Raw genomic sequence first — 25,786 nt, forward strand, 5'->3', positions numbered from 1 at the left:
TTGGGCAGAGCAAGCCCCCCCTGCCTGCATGATTGAAGTGGTTGGAGGCCCAGAACAATATTCATTGGTGAGCTACCTATGCTTTTGAAGCTGTTCACTGTTCAGGGAAAGTGGTAAGTCAATGGTTCCCTGTGGCCCATATAAACCTTTCTGAGCAAGGTCCTGACTGAGGCAGAAGCCTCACATTCATAAGGTTAAAGTCACTGTTGACAGCACTAGAGCGGGACAAAGAAAAATTGCTTTTAAATCCCATGTTATTTGCTGCCAGGAGCAGGAGTTTAAAAACCCAGTCAAGTAATTACCTGGTTGGAAAATGAGTGTTTTGAAATTTCCCAAAAGCAGAATCCACGATTCTTTATTATTTTATTTTCTGCACTTTATCCATCAGTAGACAGTCCAAGGGGGAAACAGGCCTTGAATGAGCCATCCAGTGACATGCAGACAGGAAAGGCTCAGAGGGTGTGCAAAACGCAATTGCATAAATGCATCCCTATCTGTCCATTGTTATTTTTATTGAGGCAGGTTTCGTGTGGGTCATTCCTTTAACACGTTTAAATCAATCAATTGAGTAATTATTGTTATTCATTTCAGACGATTATGAGAACTGACAATACGCAAGGGAAACCAGTAATTTGTCAGTCATGAAAGTGAAAGGAGTTATTATTAAAAATGGGAGTGATTGAATAGCTAAATATTTTATGGAGTTTCATGTATATAACAAACATAACATTGTAATCTTATGCACTGTTGGATGAAAGTTAATGAGGTAGGACCCAGCAACAAACAAATCTTTAATTTTTTTCCTTTTGTTATTTAGGCCCGTAAATATATTATGGACGCAATGGGAGAAAAATATGCAGAAGGACTTGTCCTGGATTTGGAAATGACTTGGAAGGAATCAGATAGACATACTCCTCTTATCTGTTTTCTGTCAATGGGTTCTGATCCCACAGATTCCATTATAGCTTTGGGGAGAAGAGTCAAGATAGAAACTCGCTGTGTCTCTATGGGTCAAGGACAAGAGATCCATGCCCGTAAGCTTCTCCAGCAGACTATGACAAATGTAAGAGGAAACATCTACAAAATAATATGTCTGAGTTTGAGAGCTATTGTGTATGATTAAATATTCTATTCAAGAACACATTGATTTATGTCTAAAGCCATTTTATTTCAATGATTTCATATTGGAGTACATTGTGAACCAGAGTCAGTATGGTTAATTTAAGCACCCTGCACTGGCAGAAAGCTGAAAGGTTTGCATCAGCTGCAAGTTTTACTCTCAAACTGATTTTCTTGTCCTCCATTGGTTTTATGGGAATGATATAAGGAGGGGTGCAAAACCTGTATTGTACCCAATGCTGTCAGTTTTCTGACTGAAAAACAGGTTAAAATTTCTGCTAATGTTCTACTGCTCACTTCTTTAAAGTAGATGGTGATCTGGGACTCACATCAACCCAGCATCCAGCAACATGTCAGTTTGGTAGTGACAATTATGGCAAACCTTCACTTATTTTGATGGCGACAATAGAGTATTTAGAGTACCGAAAAATGTCTGGAAGACATGATTGAAGTCCAAAGAGCAAGTGGGTTTTTTAAATTGTGATTATTATATTCCATCTCTCCCAAATTGGTAGTCCTACTTACAGTATTAAGCAAAACTTTTTTCATCAGTGTTATGAACATTTTTGTATGTGTGTTTATGCATGGTATACAGTATAAAATTGATGATGCAGTTTGTAAGTACTAACATAAATATGGCTGATAAATCCCAATGAAGTTTTCTTGCAGACATTACAGTTCATAAACAAGCTCTCATAATGTCTTCTCTTAATTTGTTTCAATATTGAAGTTAGGCAGCCTTCAAATCAATTGTTTCATGCAGTGGAAACAACTGATCATTTGAAAGACGTGTGAACCCTTGAGAAACAATATAACCCATCTTTGCAACTACTTCCGCATTTTCTTAGGAAATTGCAGTTATAGTGGGACATGGGGACAATTGGGCTGCAGGGCACCACCACTCCCTTGGAATTCCTTGTCCCCATGGAATTTCAGCCTCTTACATATTTCATAAATCATTGGATATTGATTATCAGTTTCTTATAAGCTGTTTATCAGCTTCTGCTAATTTTATCATTGGCATTTATGGAATGGAAATCGAATGGAACGACATTTTATCACACAAAAATACACTGCTATTAATATGGTCACATAAAAATAATCTGTCTTGCTTAAGATGCCTGTTGCATCACAATAAGTAAACCCCACTTACCTAAAGCCATGTTAACCATATGGGAAAGTCCATAAAACAGATAAATATATTAGCCCAATAGGAGAAAAATAACCTAGAAAATTTCTCCCTGACTCACATGGGCCATCCAAGAGATGACACTGGTCGTGATATATATTACAGGGTCAGTACCTTTTATACAAAGTGACCTTTGTTGCAACTGGGAACAGCTCCTGCTCTTGTTGGAATACAGCAAATTAGAAATCTTCAGATGATCTGGCAACCTGTTCCAAACTGTATTCTGAGAAAAGATTTCTCCTAACACTTAACTCTATCCTTATATCAATTGTACGTTGTTTTTTTTTCCCTGAATTATCCGGTTGAAATTAATTAGGCTACAAAAAAAACCTAATCCTTTATGTTCTAAACTTCAGTCAAATCACTCTCATCTAACTACATTTATAGAGTCATAAAGTCTCACAGTTCGGTCCGACTCGTCTATGTCGACAAAGTTTCCTAAACTAAATTATTCTTACTTGTCTGCATTTGGCCCAGATCCCTGTATAAACCTTTCATATTCATGTACTAGTCTAGATGGTTTGTAAATGTTGTAACTGTACCTGCATCTACCACTTCTGCTGGGTGTTAATTTCTAACCACTCTGTGTGAAAACATTGCCCCTCAGGTCCCTTTTAAATCTTTCTCCTCTCACCTTAAAAATATGCCCCCGAGTTCTGAATTCCCCTACCTTAGGGAAAAGATCTTTGCTCTTCATTTTACCTATGCCCCTCATGATTTTGTAAAAGTCCAAGTTCACTCCTAAATCTCCAGTGAAAAAATGTCCCAGCCTATCAAGTGTCTCCTTATAACTCAAACCCTCAAGTCCTAGCAACATACTGGTGTATCCTTTCGGAATCCTCTCCAATTTAATAATGTCCTCTCTATAGCAGGGCAACCAGAACTGTATACAGCACTCCAAAAGTGCCCTCATCAACATCCTGTACAACTTCAACATGATGCCCCAACTCCTATACTCAGTAGTCTGAGTAATAAAGGCAAGCATGCTAAATGCTTTCTTAACCACTCTGTCTACCTGCAAAGCAACTTTCAAAGAACAATGTACCTGAACCCCTAGCTAGGTCTGTCTATTCGACAACACTAATCAAGACCCTACCTTGCTTTTGTTCATTTTACACAAATGCAATACCTTGCAATTTTCCAAATTAAACTCTATCTGCCACTCCTCAGCCTATTATCCCAATCTTAGAATACAAATGGGACTAGATTAGTTTAGGATATCTGGTTGGCATGGACGAGTTGGTCCGAAGGGTCTGTTTTCCATGCTGTACACCTCTATGACTGTATGACTTTCTACACTGTTGACTGTACCACCAATTTTGGTGTCATCCGTAAACTTACTAACCATACCTCCTATATCCAAATTGTTTATATTAAAACAAGAGTGTACCCAGCATCAATCCCTGTGGAACAAGGCTTGGTCGCAGGCCTCCAGTCTGAAAAACAGCTCTCCACCTTCACCCTCTGTCACCTACCATCAAGCCAATTTTGTATCCAATTGACAAGCTCTCCCTGAATCCCTGATCTAACCTTACTAATCAGTCTACCATGCAGAATCTTGTCAAAGGCTTTACTAAAATCTATGTAAACAATGTTTACCACTCTACCCTCAGCTATGTTTTTGGTTACATCCTCAAAATTTTAATCAAGTTTGTAAGACACAATTTCCCACTCAGAAAGCCATGCTGACTGTCCCTAATCAGTTCTTGCCTCTCCAATGCATGTAAATCCTTTCACCCAGAATCCCCTTCAACAACTTACCCACCACTGACGTAAGGCTTGCTGGTTTATAATTCCCAGGTTTTTCCTTCCTGCATTTTTAAAAATAAAAGCACAACATTAGCCACCTTCCAGTGCTGCAGCACCTCATCTGTGGCTGTAGATAATGCAAATATTTCTGCTGGGGCCCACAATTTCTTCCCTAATTTCCAACAAATTCCTGGGGTACACTTGATCAGGTCACAGCACTACCTCTTCAGTAATTTCAAGAATTACAAAGACTCAGCTCATTGAGCCAGTCTGGATAACAAAATTTTTAAACTGGAAATCAATCTTGTGGTCCTCCTCTGCATCTTTTCGAGAACCTTAATATTCAGCGCCATGAAAGGAAACCAGAGATGGTTTTCCATAGAAGTCAATATAAGATCTCATATGTGGACAAAATAGTATGTAAGGTTCTATAACACATTTTTCTCTAAAACCATCCAAGAATCTTAGTTATTTTAATTAATTTCCTACTATTGGTTAAAAACATTTCGCAGTCAATGCTACCTTTGTCTTTCAGCACTGGCTTTATTTATATTTCTCTTTAGTTTGTAAATGCAAAAAAATAGGAACAGGGGTAGACTATTCAGCCCTTCAAGCATGCTGTTACATTCATTATCATCATGGCTGATCATCCAGCTTCAATAGCTTAGGACCTTTGATTCCTTTAGCCACCAGTGCCATATCTAACTGCTTCTTGAAATCCTATAATGTTTTGTCTTTGACAGTTGTCTGTTGTAGTGAATTCCACTGGCTCGCCACTCTTTGGGTCAAGATGTTTCTCCATATCTCAGTCCTAGATGGATTACCTGATTATCTTTAGATAGTGACCCCAGTTTTGTTTAATATTTGACTGTCTCCATGTCTAACATGGCATTTTTTCAAGTTAAGCATGATTTGCCATCAACTCTTACAAATTAATCTGTGTGTAGTAGTTCAGCATCAAGTTCTAACTTGCGTACATGACTTGATAATGTGTGTAAGCCTAGGAATTCCCTCCCAAAGGATCCACCTTCATCATATTGACTGCAGCAGTTTAAGAAGGCAGCTCACCACCACCTTCTCCAAGGCAACCATAGAGGGACAACAAATGCTGGCCAGCTAGCGGCACCCACTTCCCATGAGTGAATTTTGAAAAATTTCCTCAACAACTTCATTATGGATCATCAATGAAAAAAGCAATTAGCAAAGGTCCCTGTGGAACACTGCTGATAATTAGCTTTTGAGCAGATTCATTGACAGTTTAAGTCCACAGCTTTCACCAGTTTTCAATCCACCAATGATTTTGCTTTCAATTCCACAAACTTCTGACTTATGGATAAATAAATAAATAAATAATCATGTGTGATATTTATTAAAAGCTTTCCGACCGAGTACAGGATATCAATTGAACCAACTTGCTCCGGTGGCTGCAATTCAATCCAATCAAATTGATGCAATACAGCTTTCTTTTAGGGAAGTTACATTAGGTTATCCCTGACATGGACTTCTCTATCTAAATGGTTCTAAAGTGCAGTTGAATGATTCTGAAAGTGAGGCAGCATCCAAGGAGTAGGAGAGTTGACGTTTCGGACATAATTCCTATTGTGACTTATGCCCAAAATGTCAACTCTCTTGCTCTTCTGGTACTGCCTGACCTGCTGTGCTTTTCTAGCGCTGCACTTTTTGACTCTGACTCTCCAGCATTTGCAGTCCTCATTTTCTCCTAGTTTCATGATTCTGTCTTATTTCTCACTTAGTACTGACAACAAGCCAGTGAACCTGTGGATTGGTTCTCTTATTCCCAGGTTTTAATTTTGGAACTTTTATTACCTCTTTCCAGTCCAAAGGAGCACTAGCACAATTTCATCAGCGGAATTAGTAGCAGACTTATTCTCTGGGAATCCAGTGACTTGGACTAATCATCTGGAGACATGAGTTCAAATGCTATCATTTAAATTCATTTAATTTAATAAATATCCATTATTTTTTATTTTTTAAATATTGCATTCAGCAGTGGTTATGTGACTATCAAATCATTGTAAAAATCAACTTTGTTCCTTCATAATCTTCAGGAAAAAAAGCTTTCATCTTTACTTGGTTTGGCTTATGAATGATTCCAGACACTCAGCAATTTAGCTGACTCTTAATTGGCCCAGCAAGTTTCTCAGTTAATGGCAATTAGATATGGGTAATAAGACCAGACTTGCCAATGACATCAATGACCTGTGAATGATTGTTTTGAAGAAAATCCTTCGATTGCATTGAGCTGTTAAAGTACTCACATAGTCCCAATTTCTAGAGGGACTATGATTGATTCTAGAGTGGCTACCATTTTTGTTGGCTATTCAGTCTATTTTAAGGTTCCTTGTTCTTTCCTTCTTAAAATATATCCTCTTCTAATTTAATGTTAAAAAATATTTTTGTTAATAGGGCCATAATGTTGTCAGTTGACCATCATCATTCAGAATAAATCAATGCAAAGTATTCATTAAGTGTCTTGCTGTGCCTTGAAAGTCTTTCCTAATCTCCCTTTGGACATTTTCCAATGATCCAACACAAGGTTTATGTGTCCTCTCACATAATGTAGTCAGAACATCTTTTCCTATTGTGGCTATAAATGTCTTCAATCTTGTTTTATATCAAGTCTTCAGCTGATCAATTAAAAGACTGGGTTGATTTTAACTATTCATGGTACTTAATGTTTGCTTCGGAATACGTTATGCATTTAAAGTTTTTTTTTACTGAGAACATATACTCAAGCATTTATTCTTTCTTTCTTAGGGTGGTTGGGCTTTGCTTCAGAATTGTCACTTAGGTCTTGATTTCTTGGATGAATTAATGGACATCATTACAGAAACAGAAAATATTCATGAAACGTTTCGCCTCTGGATGACAACTGAGGTCCATAAGCTTTTCCCTATTGCACTTCTCCAGATGTCAATCAAATTCACCAATGAACCTCCACAAGGCCTGCGGGCAGGTTTAAGAAGGACCTACTGTGGTAAGCCAAGCATATTGGTAGATGTGCATAGATGCTTTCAACATCTTATGAATAAAAACCTGAACATACTGAGGCTAAATTTGGCCCTGTAGCACCTTCCATATTTAAAGTAAAGGTACTAGCATGTTGATTTGCAAATTATGGGGAAGTATCAGGTAAATAAGATTTAATGGTTAGCTCATGCCAAAAATTAGAACAAGTGTAAATGATCAAATTGGCCTCACGTTGTGATTTAAAATTCCAAAGTTCCAAAATTCCCACTGAAGTTAAAGCAAGATCCCAGCAGATCTCAAGAAGAAAGCTGGTTTAACCCCCCCCCTCCACACACCTTCCCCGCTCCCCCCACCCCTCCCCAACCCTGTGCTTCTGCCAGGCTTCAATTTCAGATTTCACAGAGGCATTTTCAAGGAAAGGAGGCCATGAACAGGTTTTCTACCTCTCCACAAGAGTGTAATTTTGGGGCAAGATATGTGTCACTTAGATTTCGCGAGAATCGTGCCCTTGCATGCCTGGTAATCTGACATGGATCAGATTAAACCAATAAAAAGCTCAAAAAGTGTGGTAATTACTAGTAAACCATTTAGCTTTAAAAAGGTTTAACCCCTATCAATTTTGCACTGTCAATCAATCGCAAATCAACAACACTTTATTGCTTGTCAGCACTACCAAAAGCAATGGCAGCCTTTCCACGAGCAACGGGTCAGTGAGGTTGGAATGGTGATTGCAAGTTGCGAGTTACAGGAAAGCGGGTGTGTTGCAGATGTTCCAGGGCTGGCTTTCAGAGGACCATTCCACTTCTGATGCCAGGACTAACTGATAATATGACACTCACTGGGAGGCTACCACCAAAGCCAACAGGATTTGCATTGCTGCCTCCGGGAATTGGTTAATGGACAGAGAACAAAGAGAAAGCATAGACAGGTAGTCTGTGATTACCTCAAAAATTGGTGCTGTGCCCTAACTACTCACAATTGTAATATTTCCAGATTTGATGATTCAAAATGTTCATGGTTATGTGAGGTCTATGCAGAGAGGTTTGGTGAGGATTTGGACAGGCTAATTTCGTCTGCTTAAACATGACAGGCAGAAAACAAATGTGGCAAACAAATGATGTCTGCTTTATTCGGAAACTATAAATAAAGAAGATTTACTATGTAGTGAGAGATTGAAAAGTGTTAATGTCTGTGTACCATATATAGGAAAGTAATATGCAGCTTCAGCAAGCTGTTAGGAAGGCAAATGGTATTTTGGCTTCCATTGCAAGAGGATGTGAATGCAAGAGTAAATAAGTTTCGCTTTAATTATGTAGAATCTTGATGAGACCATATCTTGAGCATTTTGTATTGTTCTAGTTTATTTACCGAAGGAAGGATATACGTTCCACAGAGTGGAATGGCAGGATTGTCCTGACAAGAGATTGAGGGCCTGAGCCTATAACCTTGAGAGTTCAGAAAAATGAGAAGCGATCTCATAGAAACATGCAAAGGTCTAACAGGGCTTGGGAGGGTAGATGCAGAAGGAATTGAAATGGGAAAGAATTTCTTCACTTAGTGGGTGGAGGATCTTTGAAATTCCCCAATGTAACATCTTGTATTTGGAAATATGAACTGGAAGACAGAAGTTTGTATTTCTTTTACAATCGAAAGGAAAAGTGGAGCCGTGTGGTTGAATCTGGATTTGAAACTTTTGTAAGTCATGCTGGATTTCTTCAGAAAGGAAAGGTAACTGCCCAACTTATGGCTAAGTTGTAAATTTGTGACAGAACTGAGAGGGAAGAGAGAGAGCAGTTGGGATTCAAACCTTCAAAATGACCTGCCAGCAAGCAGGATGGTGCTCTCACTCTCCTTCTTTTACTCCCCCTTTCTATTTCCTACCCACCTTGCTGTCTCTCCCTTTCTCCTGTGCTCTCTCTCCTATCTCCGTCTCTCACTCTCCATCTCTGACCCAGTCCCTCCCTCTTCTTTCTCCCTGTCTCCTTCCCTCTCTCCCTGTTTCTTTCTCTCTGTTCCTGTCCCTCCCTCTTTCCACTTCTCTCTCTCTCTTTCTCTATGTGAATGGAACAGAAATGAAATTCACAGATTCTGCCAAAAAATGTGAACTCAAGCCAAAACTTAGAAGAAGTAAAAGAAATAATTTAAAACATGATCATCTTATAACACTTGCTTATCAAATAATTGTTCATAAGTGCCTTATTAGAAGCACTAATGAACAAAATAGCAAACTTTAATGAGTGTTGTGCCTAATTTAAAAAGGATAATCCAAGGCTTAATGATCCTCAGATTGACCATTCCTGGATCCTACTTAAACTGCTTTTACCCGAATGATATATTGAGCTAATGGTGGGATAACTGGACATTGCATCTCAGCCACCATACAGTGGCTTTATTGCTCCAGATTCCACTGCTACAGTGGGAAAATAACCCTGAGTTTCTTGTGAATGAGATGTCAATCAAAATGCTCTGTTCTAGTACAAAATAGAGAAAAGAAGTTCTGGCCAGGGTCCTTTTTTTCATGCAGCACCATTAAATGCATCAAATTAATTGATTGTTCATATTGTAGTTAGTGAGGAATTTTTTTATGAATTCCTTATCTGTTGAGCAATGGCATGTTTGTTCCAGTACAGTACAAAATAATAAATGTACTGAAAAGCTTATGAACATATAAACAAGGAACAAGAGGAGCCCACTTGGTCCTTCGAGCCTGCCCTGCTATTCAATAAGATCATGTCTGATTTGAATTTAACCCCAAATCTACCTATCTGTGTCTTAAAAATATTTAAAGTTTCTACATACACTGTCTTTTGAGGAAGGGAGTTCCAAACACTCTCAGCCCTCTGAGAGAAAGAAAATCTGTTTTAAATGGGCTCACCTTTATGGCCCCTTTTTCTAGATTCTCTCACAATCTGCTTTCAATATCCATCCAGTCATGTCTCCTCACGATTTTATGTTTCAATTAAGTCAATTAAGCTCCCCTGAACTCCAGGGGATACAGGCCTAGCCTGTGTAGACTTTCCAACTAACGCAATCCACTTTTCCAGGTATTAATCTAGTAAATCTTCTCTGAGTTGCGCCCGACAGCATATGTACACTGTAAACCTTCTATAAATAATAGAGAATGTAAATTTAGGGTTTCACCCGTAGTAATTTTACCGTTGTGTAGTAACCATGCAGGTAAATGGTTGAATCACCTTCCACCCTACCAACCTTCGCATAAACCAAATCATCCGCCGACATTTCCGCCACCTCCAAAAAGACCCCACCACCAGGGATATATTTCCCTCCCCACCCCTTTCCGCCTTCCGCAAAGACCGTTCCCTCCGTGACCACCTGGTCAGGTCCACGCCCCCCTACAACCTACCCTCCCATCCTGGCACCTTCTCTTGCCACCGCAGGAACTGTAAAGCCTGCGCCCACACATCCTCCCTCACCTCTATCCAAGGCCCTAAAGGAGCCTTCCACATCCATCAAAGTTTTACCTGCACATCCACTAATATCATTTATTGTATCCGTTGCTCCCGATGCGGTCTCCTCTACATTGGGGAGACTGGGCGCCTCCTAGCAGAGCGCTTTAGGGACCAATCAACCACACCGCCCCGTGGCCCAACATTTCAACTCCCCCTCCCACTCTGCCGAGGACATGGAGGTCCTGGGCCTCCTTCACCGCCGCTCCCTCGCCACCAGACGCCTGGAGGAAGAACGCCTCATCTTCCACCTCGGAACACTGCAACCCCAGGGCATCAATGTGGACTTCAACAGTTTCCTCATTTCCCCTTCCCCCACCTCACCCTTGTTCCAAACTTCCAGCTCAGCACTGTCCCCATGACTTGTCCGGACTTGTCCTACCTGCCTATCTCCTTTTCCACCTATCCACTCCACCCTCTCCTCCCTGACCTATCACCTTCATCCCCTCCCCCACTCACCTATTGTACTCTATGCTACTTTCTCCCCACCCCCACCCTCCTCTAGCTTATCTCTCCACGCTTCAGGCTCTCTGCCTTTATTCCTGATGAAGGGCTTTTGCCCGAAACGTCAATTTTACTGCTCCTCGGATGCTGCCTGAACTGCTGTGCTCTTCCAGCACCACTAATCCAAAATCTGGTTTCCAGCATCTGCAGTCATTGTTTTTACCACCTAAATGTTTGAATCAGTCCTTTGGAAGTTTCCACAATTAATGTGAAAACTCCACAGCAGTCATTTTCCTGAAGATCCTAAAAGGCATTTACTTTTATCAACAGGAATCAGTCAGGATCTTTTGGATGTTAGTAACATGACTCAGTGGAAGCCTGTGCTCTATGCAGTGGCCTTTTTACATTCAACAGTGCAAGAACGTCGCAAGTATGGACCTCTTGGTTGGAATATACCATATGAATTTAACCAAGCTGACTTGAATGCTACTGTGCAATTTGTACAAAACCATCTAGATGATATGGATATCAAGAAGGTACTGTTCACAAATCTTGGTTCTTAATTCTGCTGTGACAATTCTGTTTCTTGGTGCTGGATAGCTTAATAATTAATGGTAGAAAATTTAGCTATTCTCGAACCTTCAGCAGACAAATTGATTTCAGATAGTGTACAATATTGCCAATGTAATTAAGATGCACCTAAATTGTGTAGCAGCCTTTGTCAACATTTCAAGTTGTTTACCCTTTCTTTATGGAGGTTTTCCTTGTAGCTGGGTAACTGCATTTGCATCAATATGTTTGTACCAAGGGATGATGATTATAAGATTTAAACTAAAATGTTATGACCCTTAAAAGACCTCAGAGCCTCAAATTACTCCCAGTATTTGCAAGGAATGGGCACATCTCAAAAATTAATTAAGTTTGCTGAGGTATCCTGAATTTTCACATTTCTGCAGTAAGAGATAAGCAAAACTCAGAGGAATAACACAACCTGGCAATAAACTTAGTCATTCGGATCAGATTTCCAAAGCGTCAGCCAATAATTTTCATAAGTTACAGCAAAACGTCAGACACTCCTCATGGAAATTTAGAGACTATGTTTTGTGTTCATTGAAGCATTTACCTCAACTCACATATGAATGATAACTGAAAATTGAGGAATTGATCACAGGAAAATAGCTCATGTTGAGAAAAAATGCACCTTTTTAGAAAGAGTTTGGGAAGTATCTGAGACAATTTTAAGATTCATAATGGTGAGTGGAAGTATAACATATGCCAGAATGTTTGTGTGCATATGTGACACAAATTATCTTCTCTCTGATTACTCTCTGATTACAACCTTATGTAAGAAGGACAAAGAACTGATAGAGCAAAATGAAATCTTAACAATAAAAGATGGCTAATTATAATTGCTGTAATTTACCGCAGTCATTTTCTCCATTATTATCAAAATCAATCTTGAAGTTCTTTGATCTTTTAGAAGTGCTGTGTGATGATGTTCAATTGTACTTTTCTGCCTCGAGGGTGTTTCTTGGACTACAGTGAGATACATGATTGGTGAGATTCAATATGGTGGCAGAGTCACAGATGATTATGACAAACGATTGCTGAACACATTTGCTAAAGTCTGGTTCAGTGAAAATATGTTTGCTTCAGACTTCTGTTTCTACAAGGGTTACAGCATTCCCAAGTGCAATTCCGTGGATCAGTACTTAGCATACATTCAGGTTAGTAAACAGTTTAATCAATCTACAGCAGGCCCAGCAATTTTTCATTGTGAAAATACTGTTCACAAGGCAAATAAAACTGTTCTTCAAATTTGCTAATTCATTACTTGAAGGTATCTCCATTCACACACAGCATCTTCCTTTATTAACACTGTTCACTGAGTTTTATGTGTATTTTGTATATGGCAGATATTCGACAATGATTGTTTATCAAATTACAAGTCACACAACACCAGGTTATAGTCCAACAGGTTTAATTGGAAGCATTAGCTTTTGGGGCGTCGCTCATTCATCAGGTGGTTGTGGAGTGTGCTTGGTGTTGTGTGATTTGTAACTTTGTACACCCCAGTCCAACACCGGCATCTCCAAATAATGTTTATCAAAGCATGGAAATATTTAATATATGTTTGTAAAAGGAAACTTGACCTATTAGCCATTTAAGACCATAAGACATAGAAGCAGAAATTAGGCCATTAAGCCCATCAAGTCTGCTCTGCCATTCAATCATGACTGATAAGTTTCTCAACCCCATTTTCCTGCTTTCTCCCTGTAAACCTTGATCCCCTTTACAATCAAGAACCTATCAATCCCCATCTTAAATATACTCAAAGACCTGGCCTCCACAGCCTTCTGTGGCAGTGAGTTCCATAGACTCATCACTCTCTGGCTGAAGAAGTTTCTCCTTATCTCTGTTCTAAAAGGTCTTCTCTTCACTCTAAGGCTCCCTTGGGTCCTAGTCCCTCCTTCTAATGGAAACATCCTTCCAACATCACTCTGTACAGGCCATTCAATATTCTGTAAGTTTCATTTAGATTCCTCCCATCCACCTAAACTCCATCGAGTATACTAATTTATGCTGTAATTAGTTTTTTATTCATATTCCACCATTAAATATTTGTCTTTTTAAATGTGATCATACTTTGTTTGCTCATAAATTATTTCCACCTCTTTTTCTGTACATGCACTATTACTATGTCACATGTCCTCTTACATTACTATCATAGTTTATATATGCTCTATTGTTCTTACATTCTGAATGTTGCAGAGTCTTCCTTCATATGATACTCCAGAAGCGTTTGGTCTGCACACTAATGCTGATATCACTTACCAGAGCAAGCTTGCTAAGGATGTCCTAGACACTATACTTAGTATTCAGCCCAAGGACAGTTCCAATGGAGGAGGTGAAACAAGAGAAGTTGTGGTAGCGAGGTTGGCTGATGACATGTTAGAGAAGTTGCCTGTAGACTACATAGCATTTGAGGTAAGTAATAATTCAGGTAAAGAAGTCAAATTAATTTAGTTCTTACGGGATTATTATTTCCCAACAAATTATGGTGAATAACTAATTAGGAAATTTGATGAGTCAGTACATTAAACATTAAGTTTGGACAATTGGAAGTTGACGAACAGTTCTGTCAGACTAGATGATAGCTTCATGGTCAATTTTAAACTTTCCTCCAATGAAAAAGAAATCCAATTGTGAATGTCCAAAAGATTTCTGGCATCAGTTGAATTGCTTAAATAGTTCAATAAATTCACCAGATTTAAAAAATAGTTACATTGTTTTTTAGCTTCCATGTACTGTTTGTGTAAACTTGATGTTTTTGTTGACTTGACGTTTGAGCAGATATCCTGCCTCCATTTCATTGAACTGGATATGTGCAAGATGTAGTAGTGGCTTCAATGAATTGTAAATGTTGCAATTACAGAAACATGGCTCAGGGATGGGCAGGACTGGGAGCTTAATGTCCCAGGATACAAATACTACAGGAAGGATAGAAAGGAAGGCAAGAGAGGAGGGGGAGTGGCATTTTTGATTCGGGATAGCATTACAGCTGTGCTGAGGGAGGATATTCCCAGAAATACATCCAGGGAGGTTATTTGTGTGGAACTGAGAAATAAGAAAGGGATGATAGCCTTATTGGGATTGTATTATAGACTCCCTAGTAGTCAGAGGAAAATTGAGAAACAAATTTGTAAGGAGATCTCAGCTATCTGTAAGAATAATAGAGTGGTTATGGTAGGGGATTTTAACTTTCCAAGCATAGAGTGGGACTGCCATAATGTTAAAGGTTTAGATGGAGAGGAATTTCTTAAGTGCGTACAAGACAATTTTCTGATTCAGTATGTGGATGTACCTACTAGAGAAGGTGCAAAACTTAACCTACTTTTGGGAAATAAGGCAGGACAGGTGACTGAGGTGTCAGTGGGGGAGCACTTTGGGGCCAGCGACCATAATGATGGAAAAGCATAGACCAGATCTAAAAGTTGAAGTTCTAAATTTGAGGAAGGCCAATTTTGACGGTATTAGGCAAGAACTATTGAAAGCTGATTGGAGGCAGATGTTCGCAGGTAACAGGACAGCTGGAAAATGGGAAGCCTTCAGAAATGAGATAACAATAATTCAGAGAAAGTATATTCCTGTCAGGGTGAAAGGGAAGGCTGGTAGGTATAGGGAATGCTAGATGACTAAAGAAATTGAGGGTTTGGTTAAGAAAAAAAAGAAGCATATGTAAGGTATAGACAGGATGGATCAAGTGAATCCTTAGAAGAGTATAAAGGCAGTAGGGGTATACTTAAGAGGGAAATCAGGAGGGCAAAAAGGGGACATGAGATAGCTTTGGCAAATAGAGTTAAGGAGAATCCAAAGGGTTTTTGCAAATACATTAAGGACAAAACGGTAAATAGGCAAAGAATAGGGCCCCTCAAAGATCAGCAAGGCGGCCTTTGTGTGGAGCCGTAGAAAATGGGGGAGATATTAAATTTAGTACTTTTACTGTGGAAAAGGATATGAAAGATATAGACTGTAGGGAAATAGATGGTGACATCTTGCAGAATGTCCACATTACAGAGGAGGAAGTGCTGGATGTGTTGAAACAGGTAAAGGTGGATAAATCCCCAGGACCTGATCAGGTGTACCCTAGAACTCTATGGGAAGCTAGAGAAGTGATTGCTGGGCCTCTTGCTGAGATATTTGTATCATCAATAGTCACAGGTGAGGTGCCAGAAGACTGGAGGTTGGCAAATATGGTGCCACTGTTTAAGAAGGGTGGTAAGGACAAGCCAGGGAACTATAGACCAATGAGTCTGACGTCGGTGGTGGGCAAGTTGTTGGAGGGAGCCCTGAGGGACAGCATGTACACGTATTTGGAAAGGCAAGGACTGATTAGGGATAGTCAAGATGGCTTTGTGCGTGGGAAACCATGTCTCACAAACTTGATTGAGTTTTTTTTTGAAGAAGTAACAAAGAGGATTGATGAGGGCTGAATGGTAGATGTGATCTATATGGACTTCAGTAAGGCGTTCGACAAGGTTCCTCATGGGAGACTGATTAGCAAGGTTAGATCTCATGGAATACAGGGAGAACTAGCCATTTGGATACAGAACTGGCTCAAAGGTAGAAGACAGAGGCTGGTGATGGAAGGTTGTTTTTCAGACTGGAGGCCTGTTACCAGTGGAGTGCCACAAGGATCGGTGCTGGGCCCTCTACTTTTTGTCATTTACATAAATGGTTTGGTTGCGAGCATAAGAGGTACAGTTAGTAAGTTGCCTCTTAAATGGGCCAGTGGGCTAAGAAGTGGCAGATGGAGTTTAATTCAGATAATTGCGAGGTGCTGCATTTTGAGAAAGCAAATCTTAGCAGGACTTATACACTTAATGGTAAGGTCCTCGGGAGTGTGGCTGAACAAAGAGACCTTTGAGTGCAGGTTCATAGCTCCTTGAAAGTGGAGTCACACGTAGATAAGATAGTGAAGAAGATGTTTGGTCTGCTTTCTTTTATTGGTCAGAGTATTGAGTACAGGAGTTGGGAGGTCATGTTGTGGCTGTACAGGACATTGGTAAAGCCACTGTTGGAATATTGTGTGCAATTCTGGTCTCCTTCCTATTGGAAAGATGTTGCGAAACTTGAAAGAGTTCAGAAAAGATTTACAAGAATGTTGCCAGAGTTGGAGGATTTGAGTTATAGGGAGAGGCTGAACAGGCTAGGGCTGTTTTCCCTGGAGCGTCGGAAGCTGAGGGGTGACCTTACAGAGGTTTACAAAATTATGAGGGGCATGGATAGGATAAATAAGCAAAGTCTTTTCCCTGGGGTGGGGGATCCAGAACTAGAGGGCATAGGTTCAGGGTGAGAGGGGAAAGATATAAAAGGGACCTAAGGGGCAACTTTTTCCACACAGAGGGTGGTACGTGTATGGAATAAGCTGCCAGAGGAAGTGGTGGAGGCTGGTACAATTGCAACATTTAGGCATTTGGATGGGTGTATGAATAGGAAGGATTTGGAGGGATATGGGCCGGGTGCTGGCAGGTGGGACTAGATTGGGTTGGGATATCTGGTCGGCATGGACGGGTCGGACCGAAGGGTCTGTTTCCATGCTGTACATCTCTATGACTCTGTGACTCTATATAATATTTCTACAGAGGGTGCTAAAGGTTCCAGCTAGCTGAGCAGCTGTTGTGTGCTTCCTGGCTGGAGTTCTAATGATAATGCATGAAACAGGAGTGAATATACTTTATGGGTCATCACTAATGCTATCTCCTAACAGTTGGAAATGAAAATTACAAATATTGCCAACTAAATATTTAAATTGAGATTATGTAGGTTTAAAATGTATGTTGAAAATGCAGCAAATAACTTTAATAATTTACTGTCTTTGACGTTAGATTTACATTGCTTATCAGATTATCCATATAATCTCAAAAATGATGCAACAGTCTGTCTCCAAGAACTACCGTTTAATCTTTCCACAGGAGTATCCAAATTCATACTTGTAATTTAATAGTGCAATGTGGGATTTCCCTTGTGCTAATTCTTCAGCTATTTTATAATTGCAGTTTCTAGTGGACAGAATTTTCAACTTAGGCAAGTAGGAGTGGGTAGGTCATCAGAAAAAAATAGATAAGGTGCTGAACGAGTAGCCAATGTGCTCCCAACCATTTTATGTGCCTAACCAAGTTGAAAATTCTGTCCATTATGTGTGTATGGCTAAATGGGGTTATGCTAGCAAATAGAGATGCAGAAAACGTTAGAAATATTAGTTTGTCAAATCCTTCAACGTTATTAGTGCAGATTTTACAGATGGATAACATTATAAATTATTGATGATATATCAACATTTTCACAGACTTAAAATGCAGAACAAGTGTACCACTGAAAAATAATTGCAGACGTCTTGAATACTAATAGGCCAGTATCACTAGCACCTCACTCAAATTTTATTTTGCTGATGAACATAGAGAAGGAGTAAAAGAAGAAACAGCAGAATGGTAGCCACATCTAGGCACAGAAAGACTGACACAGTAAAAATGAGTGGCATAGTAAGGTGCTTCAGTATGTCTCTGTTAATAGCAAATGAACTTGAAATAGAAAAGAAAGCAGCAGTACGTGGTTAGCCTAGCTCCATATTCTGGTCCATCTCTTGCGATGCTCCTGAAAACCACTTGGTAACAAACGTGGCTGGACTCAATTATGTGCATTTTCATGAATATTTGCTCACACAATTACAGATTACAGTCAAGCATTTCCACACTACCATTGTAATCAGTATCTAATTTATCTGCTTTGATTCAACTAAAGAAACTAAGTACGCCTTCTAAAAGAGGCACTATGGTTCTGCTGAAACCAAAAGCAGCACTCCTCAGCCATCCAATAGATCCCTGACCCTGGTCACCTTTGCAACCAGAACCGTGTCCTCTTTCTAGCCATATGGACTGAAATTATGGAGTTGTGTATTCTTGGTCAGCAGCTCTCAGAGAAGAGCTGTCATTCATGACAGGGGGGAGATCTAGCTGGAGGTGACTATTTTCCAGACCATTATCAATTCCTAATAAAAGATATGTAGCTTCTGTAAGAAGAACCAGAGAAACTGCAGTTTTATGTGCGAAATTACTGCCTTGCAACTCATGGAAGAAATATTTCATCAGTACTCAATTCCTTGGAGGCATTTGGCGAACACATATTTATGCAGTGTCTAAAGGCGGAACGTTGTTGCCTATGTGCAAATGTACACCGGCATCTGACCATCCTTCCGAAACAGGAGATTCAGCACCCTGACAGGGATCCTATGAACTTTTCTGTCCCAGAAGAAGTTGGTTGGTTTCTTCTGTATCTTGCAACAAACACAATGGGAAGAATTCATTGTGACCAAGCAGTACCAAAGAATTGTTAGCTTATGATAAAAGTCTGACCCCCGTAGGAAAAGTGGTGGTCTTGGCCTCCAGGTTGTGCAGGTATGGTAGCCACGTCTCCTCAGCAAAACTAAAATAGTTTCCCAGGTAAAGGGAGTGGATGGTGCCCTCGTCAAAAGACCAGACCACTGCTGGCAGGAACTCCAGGAGCTGTTGACCAATTCGGAGTCTGGAACATTTTTCCCAATTGATCCTCCTGAAAGGCACCGTGTAGTAGACCTTTTGACACTTGTGTGCCCTCGGTCAGTAGCTTCTGTGACCAAGATGAGCACATAATTTGTGCAAGCTGAGAGGACAACCTCAAGACCCAACCCTGACACATGCAATCCCATTAAATTCCTCTGGAGGAGGTAGAGGACAGACTCCACACAGTTGGCATGTAACTGGCCAGACATAAGATACTGCAACATACTCTTTTCCAGAAACATAAGAATGTCAACAAAGAGCCATTAGTGTTAATCAGCCACAGAAGTTGGATCCAGATGATGAAATACATCCCAGACCCAAATCCCATGAATAAATATTCATGCTGCACACTGTCAAATCCTTCTCCTGATCCAAGGAAAGGAAGGTGAATGACAGACCAGTCCTCTGAGAGTGACGGTGAAGCAGAGGGATGTTGCCCTGGATTGTCCAGCCCAGGACCCTTTTGAACTGATCAGGGTAGATTATGCTGACCCGCATAATGCTGAGGTAAAGGAGATCCAGGTTTTAGCAGAAAGACACCAACCTTCTTGGGCAGAATGCCAGTTAAATTTCAGCTTCAAGAGATGGGCACCTCTCCAGTGGCAGTCTAAGCCGAAGGACCAGCACATGGTGACTGTCCAGAGGGGTACTTGTGTCAAAATTTAGACAGCTGCCCTATTGCACTGAATGTACTCGAAGTGAGGGAACAGCAATATTCATTATCGTCCAAAGAGTACTGCAGTAGCACAACCACTACAGATATATCTGCTCAACTGTATATGCAACAGGTGATGAGGAGAGCAGCAAAAGAGATAAATCTACTTCCATTTGCCGTCACAATGTACATGCCATGGTAGAAGTAGCCAATGCACAGTTTTTAAGGAGATGAAATCTCATCTTCACATTGAGGATATCCTCCATTCTGTTGTGGGGCACTACCACAGTACTAATGGAACAGATTTCCATTAGATCTAGCAAATTAAGACTGGGCAACCTTTTTTGTTCCTTTTTATTAATCATTATGCAAATGTGGGCATTGCTGAATAAACCAGTGATTACTCCCCTTTAGAAGGTGTTGCTGAGCTGTCTTCTTGAACTGCTAATGTGAGCATTCCTAAAACGCTCTTATAATAAGAGTTCCAGGATTTTGACCGAGCAACTGTGTGAAGAAAAGCAATATATTTACATATGAAGATGATAAGTGGGTTGGAGAGAAACTTGCAGGTTGTGGAGTTCCCATGTACCTGCATCCCTTGACTTTCTAGGTAGTAGTAGTCATGGGTTGGAAGGTGCTATGGAAAGAACCTTGGCAAATTTCTACAGTGCATCTTGGAGATGTACACTGTGTATATTGGTGGTGGCGGGAATAATTGTTTGTGGATGTGGTTCCAATCAAGTGGGCTGTCATGTGCTTTGTACATGATGACAGACTTTTGGGAGTCATGAGCTGAGTTACTTACAGCAGGATTCATAACGTCTGATGTTACTTACTCCTCATTCACTGTCAGCTGTTGTATCTGTGTAAAACTGTAGCTTGATAGGACAGATACCAGGAAAATATTTCCTTGGGTGTGCAATCTAGAACTTGGGTTCACTGTCTCAGAATAAGGGGTTGAATATTTAATATAAGATGTGAAATTCCTTCACTGAAAAGGTTGGATTATTTTAAATTCTCAACTGCAGACAGCTATGGATGTTCAGTCATTGAGTATCTTCAAGACAGAAGTCAATAGATGTTTGGATACCAAGTAAATGAAGATACTGTTGGAACATGTAATTCAGATAGAAGATCAAGTCTGATCTCGAAGAGCAGGCCCTAAGGGCTAAATGGTCTGCAAGAGTTTCTTATATTCTTATCATATCTTCTTGTATTCTGTGTCCGCTTTCAGCTTGATTTCCACAATAGGCGTATCTCTTTCCCAAGCTTCTGCCCTTCACTTAAGTAATATGGTCTCAAATTTAATACGAACTCCCATTTCTTGTAATCACTAAAGCTTCATTCTCAGACGTTTTTGAGAAGTGGTTTAAAGTTCTTCTGGAACTATTAAAAAAAAATCACTGTTGCCTTTCGCTGTGCTGAAAGCACATAAAAAACTTTAAGCAGTTTTGGTGGTTGTCGGAAAGAGCTGAATGGTTAAGACTCCAGGATCCTTCCGTAGTGAGGGAAACATGTCATTGAACAATGAAATCCAGGGCCTGTACATCAACAGACCCTCATTCAGAAGGTAAGCTATAAGTGGCCTCGTTGTTTTGTCAGAGAGCAATACTACAAATATTTGAAACCATGTGGTAGCAAACTTTTATTTTATCTGTATTTTAAATGTAGTGTAAAAATAAAGTATGTTTTTTTCTTAAACTCAAGTAATCGAATTGCATCTGGAACGCAATGTGTTACATTTACCTGTATATTAAGAAAAAGTTAGGGTCCAGGCTATCATCTTAATACATTTTGAGGGGATTTGATCTGGTCTATACCACGTTACACCCAGGTAGTGTTACCAGATACCTGCCTTTTTGATCCTTCTTATGAGAACTGGTTAACTGAATCCCATTCATTCTCTGTAGAGTGTACATGCCTGTTAGAGTTAGTGTCCATTGCGTTATTTACTGCAGACAAGAGATTTCATTAAGCTAACACTTTGAATTATTTGCCAGGTGAAAGAAAAACTGCAGAGAATGGGAGCACTGCAACCAATGAACATCTTCCTTCGTCAAGAAATTGACAGAATGCAAAGAGTAATTACTCTGGTGCGAAACACTCTGATAGATTTAAAGCTTGCAATTGATGGAACTATCATTATGAGTGAAAGTCTCAGAGATGCCTTGGACTGCATGTATGATGCAAGAATTCCAGAACGATGGAAAAGGGTAATTATAAAGTGATGACCATTTGTCATGGAATATTCAACTACTGGCACAGTCCTCAATGCTAAATTCGAATAAGCCCTGTTATAATTGCAGGAAAGGTCTTACCTTACAGTGAGGAAGTTTAGAATCTTTTGACAGGTTATAAGTCCCATTGAAGCATGGAAAAGTTATTTAGAACTATCAAGATGCCAAGTTTTTTAAACGGCCACCCTTTAAAAATTGAATAAAAACTCCATGCTTATGCCTGAAAGTTGATAAAGATTTGTTGTAATTACTTCAATGGCAGTTTATTGACATAACCCTAAGTGTTATCATTATTAAAGATTGGCTGCTCTTCCCAACCTACTGTTATCTCATGGGTTTTAGGTTTGCTGCTTGTAAGTTCTCAATTTGATGAACAGCTCAAAAAGGAAGGCAAGTATGTGGGATTATAAATGCAATGTTTGTTTTTATATGATTTGAGTACCTAAGGAAATGCAATTAAATTGAATGAGGTTCCAGAATAGGACTTCTTTATACAGTGAACTCTGTAATAGCTGTTTAAAACTTTATTTTATTTAATCACAACATGGTTTATGCTGTCTACCTGTGGTGTTCTGGGTGGTTTAGCTGTAATGGGCAATGGGGATGAGTGGAAGGCTGGGGGTTTACATGGCGAGTATGAAGTGTCTCTGGGGGTGGGTGGAGTTGTGTGGATTAGCAGAGGTTGATATGTAAGAACTTAGGGACTGGTTATTGGGGTAGGGTTGTATGAGGGCCAGAGGGCCTAATGTATAAGAAGACAATTGGAACAAAATCTCAGAGCACCAAGGAGGGTATTATACACTCAGTTGCTCAAAATACAATGCTTACAGACTCAAAGGCATTTACAGCACAGAAAGATGCCATTTCACCCAGTCAACAAAGACCTGACCACCCTGATCCCATTTTCAATTTTTGCCCTCGAGGTATGGCGATGCAAGTGAAAAGGTAAATACTGTTTAGGCCACAGAGGGTGCTAGAACCAACACTTTTTTTTCTGCAATCCAGTGTCGACAGGTCATAGTAAAGTGAGAATAAAGATGATTCTGGATTAGTGGTGCTGGAAGAGCACAGCAATTCAGGCAGCATCCGAGGACAGGCAAAATCGACGTTTCGGGCAAAAGCCCTTCATCAGGAATAAAGGCAGAGAGCCTGAAGCATGGAGAGATAAGCTAGAGGAGGGTGGGGGTGGGGGTGGGGAGAGAGTAGCATAGAGTACAATAGGTCAGTGGGGAAGGAGATGAAGGTGATAGGTCAGGGAAAAGAGGGTGGAGTGGATAGGTGGAAAAGGAGCTGGGCAGGTCGGACAAGTCGAGTTGCTGGAGGTTAGAAACTAGGATGAGGTGGGGGAAGGGGAAATGAGGAAACTGTTGAAATCCACATTGATGCCCTGGGGTTGAAGTGTTCCGAGGCGGAAGATGAGGCGTTCTTCCTCCAGGCGTCTGGTGGTGAGGGAGCGGCGGTGGAGGAGGCCCAGCACCTCCATATCCTCGGCAGAGTGGGAGGGGGAGTTGAAATGTTGAGCCACTGGGCGATTTGGTTGATTGATGCGGGTGTCTCTGAGATGTTCCCTAAAGCGCTCTGCTAGGAGGCGCCCAATCTCCCCAATGTAGAGGAGACCGCATCGGGAGCAACGGATACAATAGATGATATTAGTGGATGTGCAGGTAAAGCTTTGATGGATGTGGAAGGCTCCTTTAGGGCCTTGGATGGAGGTGAGGGAGGAGGTGTGGGCACAGGTTTTACAGTTCCTGCGGTGGCAGGGGAAAGTGCCAGGATGGGAGGGTGGGTCGTAGGGGGGCATGGACCTGACTAGGTAGTCACGGAGGGAATGGTCTTTGCGGAAGGCAGAGAGGGGTGGGGAGGGAAATATATCCCTGGTGGTGGGGTCTGTTTGGAGGTGGCGGAAATGTCGGCGGATGATTTGGTTTATGCGAAGGTTGGTAGGGTGGAAGGTGAGCACCAGGGGCGTTCTGTCCTTGTTGCGGTTGGAGGGGTTGGGTCTGAGGGCGGAGATGCGGGATGTGGATGAGATGCGTTGGAGGGCATCTTTAACCACGTGGGAAGGGAAATTGCGGTCTCTAAAGAAGGAGGCCGTCTGGTGTGTTCTATGGTGGAACCGCTCCTCCTGGGAGCAGATACGGTGAAGGCGGAGGAATTGGGAATACGGGATGGCATTTTTGCAAGAGGTAGGGTGGGAAGAGGTGTAATCCAGGTAGCTGTGGGAGTCGGTGGGTTTGTAGAAAATGTCAGTGTCAAGTCGGTCGTCACTGATGGAGATGGAGAGGTCCAGGATCTCATCCACATCCCGCACCTCCGCCCTCAGACCCAACCCCTCCAACCGCAACAAGGACAGAACGCCCCTGGTGCTCACCTTCCACCCTACCAACCTTCGCATAAACCAAATCATCCGCCGACATTTCCGCCACCTCCAAACAGACCCCACCACCAGGGATATATTTCCCTCCCCACCCCTCTCTGCCTTCCGCAAAGACCGTTCCCTCCGTGACTACCTGGTCAGGTCCACGCCCCCCTACGACCCACCCTCCCATCCTGGCACTTTCCCCTGCCACCGCAGGAACTGTAAAACCTGTGCCCGCACCTCCTCCCTCACCTCTATCCAAGGCCCTAAAGGAGCCTTCCACATCCATCAAAGTTTTACCTGCACATCCACTAATATCATCTATTGTATCCGTTGCTCCCGATGCGGTCTCCTCTACATTGGGGAGACTGGGCGCCTCCTAGCAGAGCGCTTTAGGGAACATCTCAGAGACACCCGCATCAATCAACCAAATCGCCCAGTGGCTCAACATTTCAACTCCCCCTCCCCCTCCCACTCTGCCGAGGATATGGAGGTGCTGGGCCTCCTCCACCGCCGCTCCCTCACCACCAGACGCCTGGAGGAAGAACGCCTCATCTTCCGCCTCGGAACACTTCAACCCCAGGGCATCAATGTGGATTTCAACAGTTTCCTCATTTCCCCTTCCCCCACCTCATCCTAGTTTCTAACCTCCAGCAACTCGACTTGTCCGGACTTGTCCGACCTGCCCAGCTCCTTTTCCACCTATCCACTCCACCCTCTCTTCCCTGACCTATCACCTTCATCTCCTTCCCCACTGACCTATTGTACTCTATGCTACTCTCTTCCCACCCCCACCCTCCTCTAGCTTACCTCTCCATGCTTCAGGCTCTCTGCCTTTATTCCTGATGAAGGGCTTTTGCCCGAAACGTCGATTTTGCCTGTCCTCGGATGCTGCCTGAATTGCTGTGCTCTTCCAGCACCACTAATCCAGAATCTGGTTTCCAGCATCTGCAGTCATTGTTTTTACCTTGAGAATAAAGATGAATACAGTGTTCAAATTGCCTTAGAATAAAAAAGCATTTAGCTGATCATACTAACCCAATGAAGATTTTATTCTGAACCTGTACCTATAAGTTAGCAACAATGCCTAATTATTTTTTATCATCTCTACTTCAGATAATACAATTTACTTCAGTAAGAAAGTTGATGATGTCCACATTTTCAGATGAGAGTATTAATTTAATTTGTATTGAAAATCTCATCTTGTTTTCCAGACATCCTGGGAATCAAGCACACTTGGATTTTGGTTTACTGAATTGTTGGAACGAAATTGCCAATTTCATTCCTGGATTTTTGAAGGGCGACCAAACTGCTTCTGGATGACTGGCTTTTTTAACCCTCAAGGATTTCTAACAGCAATGAGACAAGTAATGCTAATTCTAGTTATCTAGTCTATTTGTGAATTTTTGTGCAATTTGTGCCTCGTTGTAACTAAAAAATTCCAAAGATTGTGCAAGTGAAATGCTACTTCAAATCC

At 41.1% G+C, this 25,786-nt stretch overlaps 1 protein-coding gene across 2 annotated transcripts in view; it reads left to right on the forward strand.

Moving 5' to 3' along the window:
• Window positions 1–25,786, forward strand: part of dnah5 (dynein, axonemal, heavy chain 5) — a 343,383-nt gene that overhangs the window by 310,520 nt on the left and 7,077 nt on the right. For both annotated transcript variants that reach the window (XM_043689617.2, XM_087987009.1), the window contains 7 exons: window positions 818–1,063; window positions 6,836–7,055; window positions 11,290–11,495; window positions 12,483–12,686; window positions 13,732–13,947; window positions 21,714–21,926; window positions 25,524–25,676. In XM_043689617.2, coding sequence (XP_043545552.2) covers window positions 818–1,063; window positions 6,836–7,055; window positions 11,290–11,495; window positions 12,483–12,686; window positions 13,732–13,947; window positions 21,714–21,926; window positions 25,524–25,676 — 1,458 coding nt within the window. The remainder of the gene's footprint in view (window positions 1–817; window positions 1,064–6,835; window positions 7,056–11,289; window positions 11,496–12,482; window positions 12,687–13,731; window positions 13,948–21,713; window positions 21,927–25,523; window positions 25,677–25,786) is intronic.

Source organism: Chiloscyllium plagiosum, unplaced genomic scaffold (genome assembly GCF_037043375.1).
Source record: "Chiloscyllium plagiosum isolate Xiang-an unplaced genomic scaffold, Cpla_swu_hap1 HiC_scaffold_5, whole genome shotgun sequence".
Classification (NCBI taxonomy): domain Eukaryota; kingdom Metazoa; phylum Chordata; class Chondrichthyes; order Orectolobiformes; family Hemiscylliidae; genus Chiloscyllium; species Chiloscyllium plagiosum.